The sequence below is a fragment of the Zootoca vivipara genome, chromosome 5, assembly GCF_965207765.1.
Source record: "Zootoca vivipara chromosome 5, rZooViv2.hap1.1, whole genome shotgun sequence".
Taxonomy (NCBI): domain Eukaryota; kingdom Metazoa; phylum Chordata; class Lepidosauria; order Squamata; family Lacertidae; genus Zootoca; species Zootoca vivipara.
Genome location: NC_142588.1, coordinates 61,376,191 through 61,389,701, shown reverse-complemented (window position 1 = coordinate 61,389,701; position 13,511 = coordinate 61,376,191). Strand labels below are relative to the sequence as shown.

Genomic DNA, 13,511 nt, shown 5'->3' with positions numbered 1-13,511 from the left:
ATTGTAGCCTTCCAGCTAGTTAAAGAGTCTCCCTCTGATATTCCCTTTCCTGCTTCCTGCTCCCAACATCCCTACCTTTATTTCACAATGATCAATCACTTACACCTCACTGCTTCTTTCAGGAGTGCCCTCAAACAGCCAACAAATCCTGTGGGGGTGGGGAATGCAACCCCTATTTTCACTTAGTCTCCAGCTATGTGGGATGGCAGCAGACCCATTTGTTTAAATCCATGTCCATCTGCCCCAATAATCTCTAAAGCAGCGGGTGAGGATGGGCTATGTTTTTTTTTAGGAGGAAAAGGGTGAAATAAATGGTACCCAGTCCATACTTCCATGTGGCTCCCCAAAGTCTCTCTCCCTGAACACTCACTCCTGGCTCATCTTTGGTTTCAGTGCTGTGCAGGGATGGTCCTTGAGCCAAGGCTGGGGGGGGGGAATGATTGAACTTGTCCGGATCCATGAAGTACCAGGCTCCATGCAGTCAGTTTTACAGGGCCCAGGAAGAACCAGCTGTTAGCCCAGTTGCCCCAGGGAAAATGGCATCTAGGGGAGGCAATGGTCACTTTCTGAAAACAGAAACTGATGATCAGAAGGGTCAGAAGCAACTTAAGGCTGGCAGGCAAGTTCTGAAGGGGGCAGCTGCTTAGCTTAGCAAAATCCCCCCTCCCCCCGAAAAACAAGTTGCTCTAAACTTTAGGGCTGGCATAGCAGAGCTTCTGCCAAATCCTGCAAGCCCTGTAGATAGAGTATATTGAGTATACAACTGCACCCTACATCACATCAAGGTCATTTGCAACTGGAGTAAAGTTACAGGGAATGGTGAAAACCCCAAATATAGTTTGGGGACTGTTTCAATGGCACTGATCCTTTCAAAAGCAGAGGTTGGATGGCAATCTGTCACAGATGCTTTAGTTGAGATTCCTGCACCACAGGGGGTTGGACTAGATAACCCTCAAGGTCCCTTCCAACTCTACAATTCTATGATTCTTTGATTAGAGAAGTGTTGGTCATAAACTAAGAAAAGGCAGGATTCAAGAAACAATGCAAATGAATTTGGAGCTACAGTGACAAACATAAGCAAATCAGCTACGATAAAATTAGGATAGTAATTTTTTGAAGTAGCAGGTACCAGCCTAGCAAACAGAAAATAAGCAGATGAAGCTTTTCCAATCACTCTTCCTGGTGTGAGTAGAAAGTATCACTTGGTTGCTGGGCTATTGGCATTGTCTCAGACTGTCCCCATGTTTTCCCTTTTCTATTCTGGTCCACTCCTCAAGATGTTGTAGGTATAATCCTCAGGTTGGTTCCATTCCGACAACACCAGATTTAGGATGGTGAAGGCACAAAATAACAACCACAACCACAACCTACTGAGAAGATACATAGAAAAGCAACTATACCAAAAGAAGTTATTGTAAAATGAGATGGGGGAGGGGGCAATTTTGTCCTCACTCAGGGTGCCATATTACCAAAGTCCTCCCCTGATTCTGATGTTAGTTTTAGAGCCAGGCTAGAAATGATGGTGATAGGCATGGATTCCTTTTAATGTGTCTCCTGTAAAATGGCTGGTGGGTAGGTCTTGCCTTAAAATGAAAAGGATCACACGAGAGTTTAGGTGCTGCATCCTGTTTTGTGCATTATTTCCCTTCAATCTGCTACTCTAGGCCCTTTTCTTCTTCTGGCTTCTACTGGAGCCAGGAAGAAAGAAAAGGAGAAGGGGAAACTTCAGTACCCCTCCCCACGCACTCCGTTTACTGTTAAAGTAATATATATGCAAACAAACTTTGTATATTAATGGACTTGACATGTGAATGACAGTCTTGCCACATCTTCCCTTAGTCCCTTACTATTGATTTTGAAAGGGGGCTTGGCCCATTAATATATTTTTTTACTAGGTGAGTAGGAAGCTCTTGTTTTTACAGGCTTGTGTAAAATACACACACACAGTAGGAAATGCAAACATTCCAAACATACCAAAGGATCTGTGGGATTATCATTCTCCAAACAGCCCAGAGTAAAATATTTCCAGCATATGGAAGCACTATGGGGTGAGGGGAAGAATCCAGAATTTAACTGTCTTATTCATGAACTGCATGTGAAAAGTTACCTGAGGGGAGATGGAAATGACCTGATCTCTTTGATGTCCAAGGAACTGCTGATAGTGTCATATTAAGTCTCCGCATTTTTCTGGCTAATTTGATGGGAATTTGTATTGCCTCAGTTCCTTAATGACTCAATGGGTGGTCACTGTTGTGTAAGCCCAAGGCTCTTGTAAAGCCTATTGATGTCAGTGAAAACATAAATGTTTTTTGCATTAGGAGGTCATTCCAACTTTGCACAGATGGCTGAGCACTTGCGACTTCCTGCATTCGCTGTCACCCTCTGGAGTGAAATCCTGGCTGTGGTGAGACACTAGCACAAATAATTCTTCACAATACCTGTGCAAATGTAGACCAACAATATGGGTTATCATTTGCATTTGATACCTTCTTATTAGTCATTAGGATGGTCAACTATTTTTCTTGCACAACTCCTGTGCCTTTAACAGCTACCTAAAATATAAACATTTAGCAGCTGAAACCTGCTCTCCACCCAACTATATTTCCATGTCAGCCAAATAATTGATACTATCAACTCTATCAGAAGCATTTTTAAAAAATGGTTTTTATTAAAGATTTTCTTGGGTTACAAAAGTATGTGCATTGTCTCTATTTTCAGGTCATAGAGTCTTTTCTACAGATCTGTTACATTCAATGTGAGACAATACCGGCAGTGTTTGTGATACAAGCAAAATGCTTCTAGAGTAGTTCTTTTCTTGGAGAAGAGAAACATACCCTGCTTGCAGTTTGAGAACCACTTGAGTGTTCAGCTAGGATTGGGGAAACTCACCATCAGACTAACCTATCCCACGGGGTTGTTGTGAGAATAAAATGAGGGGATGCAACTTATACACTGTCCGGAGCTCTCTTGAGGAAAAGTGGAATTAAATTATAATAGAGAAAATGGATGAAAAGAAAGTAAATTTATATTATTATTATTGCTATTACTCCTCCTCCTCCTCCTCTTCTTCCCTTACAAAAACACCTAATTTTTTTTCTAGGTGGTATATATATTACGGTATATACATTCCTGAAATAGTAGGTAATTGGGGAAGCAGATAATGTTGTTCTCTTTTAGAAGACTATCTGTGTGCCCAAGCAGGCAGGTGGTGCTGTGGGTTAAACCACTGAGCCTAGGGCTTGCTGATCAGAAGGTCGGCGGTTCAAATCCCTGCGATGGGGTGAACTCCTGTTGCTCGGTCCCAGCTCCTGCCAACCTAGCAGTTCGAAAGCACATCAAAGTGCAAGTAGATAAATAGGTACCACTCCAGTGGGAAGGTAAACGGCGTTTCCGTATGCTGCTCTGGTTCGCCAGAAGCGGCTTTGTCATGCTGGCCACATGACTTGGAAGCCATACGCTGGCTCCCTCGGCCAATAACGCGAGATGAGCGCCGCAACTCCAGAGTCGGTCACGACTGGACCTAATGGTCAGGGGTCCCTTTACCTTTACCTTTACAATATACTAGCTTATACTGTATATGTCTACTTAATGGAGTTCAATGGCATTAACTCCCAGATAAGTAGGTATAGCAGGGGTGGCTAACATGTGGCTCTCAAGATGTTGCTGGAATATAACTCCCATCGTTCCTGATCCTGACCGTTGGCCATGCTGTCTGGTGGGAGCTGGAATGCACCATCATCAGGAGGGAAACAGGTTATACAGTCTTAAAAAGGAGGGGAATAGACAGAGTGACTCACTACCTAAGACTGTTTTAGGCAATAGGTGTCTCTGAAAGTCTATTGCAACAGTTAGATTTGGCCTTCCACCTTGCTGATCATGCACAAAGTTCTACCAAAACATGCAAAACTAGTTTGAACTAAGGTGGAATGTGGCAGCGGAGGAGATGTGGACTTTGGGCAATGATGGCTCTTCTTCAGCATCTTCTTCTGTTACAATAGCCTCCAACCTCTCATGGATTCATGTGTAGTCTTTCTCCTTTCTCTGGGATTCCTGGTGGCTTGAGTATGTGTGTACCACACTTTTACCACTGCAGTTTTTGCATGTGTGATGGAACGGCAAAGGGTTATTTAACCACCTGTGGTTGCTTAGCAAAGGTAGAGAGCGATCTTTGCTGTAAAGGTTCTCGATCTTTCCTAACAACATTATTATGGATAACAACATTATTATAGTTTAGTCATGAAGTGGTATTGGGCTTGAATTGTCTCTGGAGGTGGAATTGGGAATTTCATGTTACTATTCTGTGCTTGTTCTGAAGAGATAATAAAATTCTTGTCTAGCTTCCTGACTGGTGTAAGACATCTGCAGCCCCCATCCCAACATTTGTTTCCTTCTGATACAAGATGTATGATGTCTGTACCAACCAACTTTTTGTCCTAGGCTCCTCCCCATGTCACTTTTACACAACTTGGGCTAACATCACAAGCTATATTTCCATATGTAAACACCTCACAGCATCAGTCTAAGTCCTAGTTACTACGGTAGTTCCCTTTTGTCTCAGCTTATGCCACAGGGTTGCTTGCCTTTAAAACAGATTTTCAAGTTAAAATGAGATGAAAGATTTCTTTGGAGCATCAGGAGAGGCATGATTTTGATTCTAAACAGGATTCTCACTTTAATCCACCCTTTAGACTGGTTCTGACATCGTAAGAAGAAGAAAAATCCTCACAGGGGACAGCAGTACCAGAGCTAGGGGTTTGTGGAACAGCAAGAGTGAGAACCACCTCATCCTTTTTCTGTGGCTTTAGGGTCCGCAGCATTAACTAATTTTCTTACGGTAATAGTGTGCCTGCCCCCTATGTGTCTGTTCCTTTTACTTTCCTTCATTTTAAAAAGAGAGCTTTTCTAGTTCCAGTGAGGCCTGGCTGGCAATGCTGAAATTCCTTTGCCTCTGTTTGTTGCTCTCCTCGTGGCCAGTTTCCATGGTGACCCAGATTCCATGCAAGCTGGCGGAGAGCCTAGCAAAACCCCATACCTCAAGGTCTCCTTGGAAAAGAACCCCCCCCCCCGCTTTCCAAAGAAAGCACAGGGAAGAGAGAAGAGAATAAACACATATCCTCGCCTTCCCTTCTAGCATGCATACACACTGTGTCATCTTTTTCAGTTTGTGTGCTGGGAGTGAGAGAGTATGTTGATTGTTATTATGTTTTAGGGCAACAAGTACCAACAGCTCACTCCTCCATTCCCTGGCATATGCTCCAAAATTACCACATCGCGCTAATATTTCAACATTAGCAAATACTCCAGATGGTCCACATTAAAATTCCAGTACTGTCTCATTTGCCGACAACAGCTTGCTCCTTAAATTTTTCCCCAAAATGAAAACCATATCTAAGCATTTAGCAATGTTTGGTGGATGTGTGAGTGAGTGGTGTATGTGCGCACACGGGCATGGGGTTGATGGAAATCAGCGACAGATGAGGAAAGGGAGAAAAAAACACGAGGCCGAACCATTCCCTCTTTGTTAGTTGAAAATGGGAGTCTTCCCTGTCTGTATAATGGGCAGGAATTAAAATGCCCAAGTGCCATCAATTTTTGTGGAAATTATACATATCTACCGGTAACTTTTTGCAGCCATTGTATTTGCAGGAGCTGAACAAGAGGAATATTAGCACAACTGGAATTCACAATTGCCCTGGAATCAATTTTGATGAAGGGTGATATATAAATATTATAAATAAATGTTCCCCTTTGACTTGAAGAAAGAAATTAGGGTCACAATATGACCTCTAGTTGTTGCCACCTTGAAGATTTCTCCTTCCCCTTCTCCAGATTTTTTTTTTACAAACTACTGTAAGAGCAAAGTGAGAGAGAACATGAAAACACAATTAATTTAGTGCCAAATGATTGTTTGGCTTTATGTCTGAATGGATCCAGTGTTTTTATTTAGACACATTTAGCAGTTTGTGCGAAAAAGGCCATCACAACTCCAAAAGTATTTACATTCTTATTAAGGCTTCATGTGCACAATCATAAAAGTGACAAGTATTATTACGTTTCTGAAGCTATTAACACCAAGACAGAACCAGAATTTGCCCTGTTTGCAGAAGGGGATGCAATTCACAGGAGGTTCCTGCTGGAGGAAGATGTTTTTTTTGCCAATTCCCTCCAACTGCTTCCTGCATTATTCCAGGGAGATATCCAGACCTCTGCAGATTTGCAAGAGGGTATAGAGATGCATGTCAAAGTGCAAGTCGATAAATAGGTACCGCTCCGGCGGGAAGGTAAAAAGTGTTTCCGTGCGCTGCTCTGGTTCGCCAGAAGCAGCTTTGTCATGCTGGCCACATGACCTGGAAGCTGTACGCCGGCTCCCTCAGCCAATAACACGAGATGAGCACCGCAACCCGAGAGTCCGCGGCTTCCTTTCAACTCCTCTCTCTCTCTCTCTCTCTCTCTCTCTCTCTCTGTGTGTGTGTGTGTGTGTGTGTGTGTCATAATCTATGGACGCAGAGCCAGAAAATGAAGGACAGAATCTATCTTAGGGCTACTGCACAAACAAAATGGCAGCAACTGTGTATATCATCATAAGTACATGTACCAGTCAACTCCTTCTCTTTGGTACATGTACAGGTGTGACTCACACATACGACATCGGGTTTGCCCCCCTCAGACATTTTATACATTTTTTTGTTTACTGCTTGTAAAACATTTTGTGTATCTATTAACATGTAAAATGGTTCTGTCTCTCAGCTGTTGGGAGATGATCAACAAGAAGATGGCGAGAATTCACAAAGGAATACTTCCCTCCTCAACCTTGGCCCCAAGCCCAGCTGCAGCTGTAAGTTATTGCCAGACCCTACTCTACTTGGAAAAGAAGATGGAGAGAGAAAGCAGGAATATTCTCTCCAGTCATTATAATCAAATACATTGAGAAGGTTTGAGGGGAACCAAAGCCATAGCTGCCAAGTTTTCCCTTTTCTCGCGAGGAAGCCTATTCAGCATAAGGGAAAATCCCTTTAAAAAAGGGATAACTTGGCAGCTATGACCAAAGCTAGTCTCATTAAACCAGGATAGCATGGTATCAAAAGGTGAGTTGAGAAATATATTATGTCAAAAGCAGACCTTCATTTACGTATTTATTTTTTGCACCAGGCCCCATATTATATAGGGGGCTAGTTATACACAAAATTCTTTGCTAGTTATACACAAAATTCTCACATTTTTATAATCAGATGGCTTTAGCCATAAATGGGCTCTTGCTTACCAGTTCATAATATGTTATATTTCTACCTTTATACTTTAAAGTATGACTTCCTGCATAAGAAAAATAAATATTTAATAACATTACTGTAGTGTGCAATTCTGATGTACGACATGCCAAAAAGTTGGTAAGTTTTATAATGCAGTGGTTTTTAATTTCAGTGTCAAATCACCGAGATTGCAATCCTTGTATATGAACAATGTTGTATATCCAGAATGTTAATTACATGACATAACTAATTGGTTCTTTAGTTTAATAGATCCCAATTTACAAGCAGTGTCTTGCATTTCAACAAACTCCCAACATTTTCTTTCTCTGGTGTAGAAAGAGCTTGTTTGCCGTTAGCAATGTTCTTAATTGTAATTAAACACCTGATTAATTGGTGCAGCTGAATTTTATTTTGCAATTCTTGCAACATATAGGTGTTAGGTAGAAGATGGTTTGGATTGCTGTGTTGTCAACACTGAAGAAATAAGAGTTTCACAGTAAATGTCAGGAATTCAGTGAAAGTTGATAGCTACCCATAAAACCCAAGTTTTCGGAGACCAATGGGAAATGTCAGATAATTTCTACAATTGAGACTACAACTCAGTGACATTCAAGCCCCATTGGTCTGATCTCTCAAGGAAGACCCTCTCTCCCAAATCCCCTCAACTCACTTCAATCAAGTCTGTGGAAAACCTACATCTGGCCTATTTTTCCTAAAGGCTTCAAACTGTTGTCCTTAATGGAAAAGGCTTCAGGAGGAACCTGCTTCCTTGCTCCACCTCCGGCATTGACACATTTAGTCCAACTTTAATCCAACCAATGCACATTAAAAATTTCCAATATTATGTCAAGGGCAAAGTATGCTGCATACTTGGAAACCCAGAAGCCACAAATCCAGTGAGCTCCTTTAGGCATGTGGAAAGCTTGTATGTGCCCAGCAGGACTTCCAACTATTTTCCTTAACAGCTCCTCCCCAGTGGCACATTGCAAACTATTTTTAAAGTTCCTTAGCTCTAGAAAAAACAGCCTGTAAACTAAGCTGAGAGGCTGTTGTTGGGAAGAAAAATATAAACGTTTTGCAGATGGTACTGAATTAGATTGCAGTTTTATGGATTGTGGTCTTATGTGCCAGGGCTTTGCACATTGCCCTGTGGGCTCTCTGTGAAACCAGGGTCTTCATGTTCTGCACTTTTCAGTGAAATGAATTTTTGTGGTTGATTAGAAAAGCTCAGTATTGCTGGAGTACATTGTGTGCTGCTGGATCTTTTCACATCACCTGACTCTACAGGAGCTCATCACACAACTGCTAATGTCTCCATAGAGTAGGTGGAAACTAGTTATCCAAGTGTAGAACTACACATCACATACAAAGATGCACAATAAAACTCTGATGATAGCTTCTAATAAACAAGTGGACTTTCACTAAAAAGCAGGAGAAATATTTCTTGATCCTCCCATGTCCCCCTTGCAATTCCCCACCCCTTGTGTGTTCTCTCCAAAGGGGATCCAGATGAATATTTACCTTATAAACATGTACCTGGAGGTTCACATTCGAGGCGAGATGCAGTACAAAATCAGTTAAATGCCTTTTCTCCTTGCTTTTTTTAGTTGCAAAACCTCTTCCTCTCAAAGCAGCAACCATCAGAATGTTGTTATTATGCATGTTGATTATGTAGCACCCCCAATCTGTCTTCTAAAAGAGCATAATGGAAGATGAACTTAAAGAGTGTTGATCTAGGAAGCCCCAATTCTTCATGAAACCCAGTTCAGAATGAAGTAATTCACTGTAAGAGAAAACTACTTCAAGCACATGAAGAGTTCTTGCAATGTGATCAAATAAGCTGACCAAAGGCTCTTTTGCGACCTCTGCTGGATAGTAGAAGAGTTTAGCACGTGAACACCATAAGCAGCTGTCACAGTGGCCTGTCCCTCACAGCAGCATTGTATTTTACAGGTGTATAGCACCTCCCTACTGAATTCTAAAATACTGCTCTGCTTGATCAGGACTTTAAAAAGGACTTATTTTTGCAGTCTGCTTTGTTAACCTGAAAAATATATATATTTGGAACCTGTGATCTGAACCAGATAATAGGTCCACCTGCAGTGGCATACCTTGGAGCCTCAAATTTCAGCCATGCCCTGTACAATGGCAAAATTCGGCACCCCACCTTCCATTCTACATCATAGTTGCGGCGCCCGAGGCTCCAAATCCAGTCCCTAAATCTGCCGCTGCCACCTAAACCCAGTGTTGCTTAACAATAACTTTAGCTGCAGAGGGCATGGCCCTACCCTTGTAGGATTCACCAGTTCTTTTCCTGTTCAGCTTGAAGTACCTCAGCCATAAATCCAGCTTCTAAGATTAGTACGTATTGTGTTTTTGATTTACTGTGTCTCAAATTCTCATGCCACTTAAAATATTTATGTAGCAATTGGTAAAATAGATGCAATTTTGTTGCTGTGATACTGTTTCGCTCATTTGCTTTCAAGGGAAGTTTCTCTCTGTCTTCAGGAAAACTTGCTTGTTGAATTATCCCTGAAAGCTAGCCTATTACAGTAAATATTTGGCTGCAGATTGGAGGAGCTGAGACCATGAGTAATAGGGACAACATGCTGCTTACCAGAACGGGTTACCTAGGACTATGGCCTTAAACTACTTTGTCTTTACCTCCCCACATACCCTTACATACACACTAGAAGGAACAAAAATACAATGTTTGAATCCTGCCATGGGGAATTATGGCAAAAACCACATTGGTCCATACTACCTGAAAAATTAGGTCTTAATTATGGCAATTAAAAGAACTCATGGTATGTGTGCCACTCAAAGGAAAGAAGAAAGCCAAAACAAACCTGTAGTTTTATAGTCTTAACTGGACTTTCTCCCTGTAGCAGTTTATCTCTGTAGTCGTTTTATCCATCCCTCTCCCTCTCCCTCTCCCTTGTTCTTGTTGCAACTGCTCATACTGACTTTGCTGAAGTGAAATTTACAAGACAGTTTTACCCTCTGACCAGCTGCTGCAGAACTCATGAGAGACCCACCGCATATCTCACAAAGTTCATTCAAAGAACAACCACACAGTTACTAAGACATTTCTTTAATATAAATATATGGAATAAATGTTATCAGGATTTCTATAGCATTGGGAGGGAGATCTGTAATAAAAATATACAAACTGCAAACCTTCTTTTACCCTCTTCAGAAATGCTTGTGTAAAATTCTTTTAATGCCTATTACTCAGAAGCAGTGTTTAGGACAGACTCATCGAGACCATCAAAGAAAGTTCAGATTGTTTGTCTCTTCTGCTTGATCTAAACATCCAATATCACACAATCAGCTTGCAACCAAGTACCAAAGAGAGACTAACATTAACCATACACAGTTTGGTTAATGTTTACCTGCCACTGGGAACAGTTCCTTGGCTCATATCACAGACCCCAACATTGAAACATGATGTAAAAACAACAACCCTGACATGTTTTAAGGAATTATTAATTTACACACACTTGTGGTGTGCAGCTGCTAAGGCTTTGATATATCTACAAAGACTTAATAATCAGTGACTCAGGGCTGGAAGTTTTACAAATGTTTTCTTTCCAAATTAAAGCAGGTAGAGAGATGTGGATGAAGTGCTGGAAACATTTTAATTACTGCAAGAAGTATCACAGGCACACTAGTTTCCTGTTGGAGGTATGTTTTCATGAAGGTACTGCAAAGCCAAGTCAGTCCATTTCATTTCTTGTTCTTTTACAGATTCTGTTGTGCCACCATTGTCTTGTTCTGGTTCAGGAAGCTCATTCTGAGAACAGAAACATATTAAATTATTTAAAATGTTTAAAAAATGAATCTTGCATATCTGTTTATGAAATATGCCAGGGAAAAAAGCAATTCCAGCCATGTCTCTATTTTGTGAGAACATTTTGAGTATGTTTTCTGCCTGATTGGGAAAGGGCCAGGATGGGGATGTTTCCCCATCCCTGTTGATTCTCCTTGATCTCTCGGAAGCTTTTCCTATAATCAACCATTACATCCTCCCAGAGTGGTTTTGTGGGACAGGTTATTTGAGGCACGGTTATGGTGAGTCTGTCCCTACTTGCACCTCAACTTGCATTGGGGGACTTCTGTTCAACCCCATGGCTTTTGTTGCATACTATCCTTTATACTGTTTACCATCTATATGAGGCTCCTTGCAGAGGCCACTCGGGGATTTGGAGAATGGTGTTACCAGAAAGCTGATGACAACCAACCCTATCGCTCCTTACCATCTTAATCAAGTGAAGCTGTGCAAGCATTGAACCATTGTACACAGGTAGTTATTCACTGGATAAGGGTCAAAAAAGTGATCTACAAAGGATTGTACTCTCCCTGAAGGAACAGGTATGTAGCTTGTGGGTACATTTGGAATAATTTCTGTTGATAGAATCCCAAATGGCTTCAGTAGCTATTTCCAGTTCAGTTGATATGCCAGCTTTGATTCTTACTGCTCCAAGAGAGGCTGGCCAAGTTATTCATGCAGTCTTAATCTCCTGGTTTAATTATTGTATCATGCTCTGTGTAAGGCTAATCTTGAAGGTGGTCTGGAAGCTGCATCAAGTGCAGAATACAGCTGCAAGAGTGGTGAGGGGTGCGATGAAGAGATCTCACATTACATCAATTCTGCAGCAACTGCACTGGCTGACTATCTGCCACCAGACTAAATTTATAGCTATTGACATTAACATTCCTTAACTGCTTAGAACTCAATAAGTATACTCAATAAGGTAAAGGTAAAGGGACCCCTGACCATTAGGTCCAGTCGTGACCGACTCTGGGGTTGCGCGCTCATCTCGCATTATTGGCCGAGGGAGCTGGTGTATAGTTTCCAGGTCATGTGGCCAGCATGACAAAACCACTTCTGGCGAACCAGAGCAACACACGGAAACACCATTTATCTTCCTGCTGTAGTGGTTCCTATTTATCTACTTGCATTTTGATGTGCTTTCGAACTGCTAGGTTGGCAGGAGCTGGGACCGAGCAACGGGAGCTCAGGGATTCGAACCGCTGGCCTTCTGATCAGCAAGCCCTAGGCTCAGTGGTTTAAACTTTAACCCACAGAGCCACCTGGGTCCCTCAAGTATACTAAATAGATATGGTTAATTGTGCAGTGTCCTAAGATAGTTTTCTCTGTGATGGCTCCCAGCACATCATGAAACTCCCTTCCCTGTCTTGGTCCCTCATGCTTTTGTGTTGGCAAGTGATGGTTCAATTCTTTACAACAGGCATTTGAGAGAGCCAAGAGTTGAAATGTATGGGTCAAATATACATACACTGTAGTATCATTTTCCACTTCAGCTAAACATGCTCATTAGAGCCAGTTTCTTGTACTGTGTGGTATCCTAATCCAACAAATGTGCATAGATACAGATGGCACGAAATGTGGCTCTGGAAAGTACAGTTTTAAACTGTTTTTCATACATTGCATTTTAATGCAGAAGCCCACTCAGGGACTTTAAAAGAAATAAATAATCAAGCACTTTTAATTAGACAATTCTGACCTGTTTCACTATTGCTACAAAAGATGTGAAGGGAGGAAGGTTCCTCCATGAAGCGTGCAAATCCAGCTACAAAGTACATTTAGATATGCTTGCAGCGGTAATCAACTGGGAAGTTACCCACATTAGCAATATGAGTCAAATATCGATTTGGGAACCACGCTTGCTTCATACCGTGCAGTTTTGCCCCTGGTTGCAAAATGTTAATTCATTTATTATTATTATTATTATTATTATTATTATTATTATTATTATTACTGTGTGCATTTAGGCGTCACCCACCTGATGAGGAGAAAGGGGCACAGAGATCGGCCCCTTTCCCGAACCAGACTAGCACCATAAGGCAGATACTGCCCCTGCCCATGTGGTTAGAGGTCTGACCCAGGGAAACCAATTCAGGGCCAGGCTCTTGAGCACCCACTCAACTCACCAGCGGTATTGCCACATCTTCGTAGGGCAACTTATCTTCCCTCCACGCGTCGTCGATCAAATCGAGGATCCGCCCGTCTCTCTGCACCTCGCTGTCCATCTTCGTGTAGCCCAGAGAGAACCAGGGCTGCGTTGTAAAGGAGGCGGACACGTCACACTCGGGCTTCGGACTCTGATCCTAAGCGTACCTGCGCTTTGCTTTCATTCGGAAAAAGGCAGGCGGCTTAGGACAACCGCTCCTGTCACCCACCCGCTTCTCACCTAAGACTCGCCACTGTTTTCCGAACCTCGCAGGCGGAGGAAGTGA

General features: G+C 42.1%; 1 protein-coding gene across 1 annotated transcript; it reads right to left on the bottom strand.

The window, feature by feature from the left end:
• Window positions 1–10,325: 10,325 nt before the first annotated feature.
• On the bottom strand, window positions 10,326–13,491 carry ANAPC13 (anaphase promoting complex subunit 13). Its single transcript, XM_035132766.3, has 2 exons — window positions 13,206–13,491; window positions 10,326–11,043 (listed from the first exon to the last, which is right to left on the bottom strand). Exons 1-2 carry the CDS (start codon window positions 13,302–13,304, stop codon window positions 10,918–10,920), a joined length of 225 nt encoding a protein of 74 aa, XP_034988657.1. The 5' UTR covers window positions 13,305–13,491; the 3' UTR covers window positions 10,326–10,917.
• Window positions 13,492–13,511: the final 20 nt, after the last annotated feature.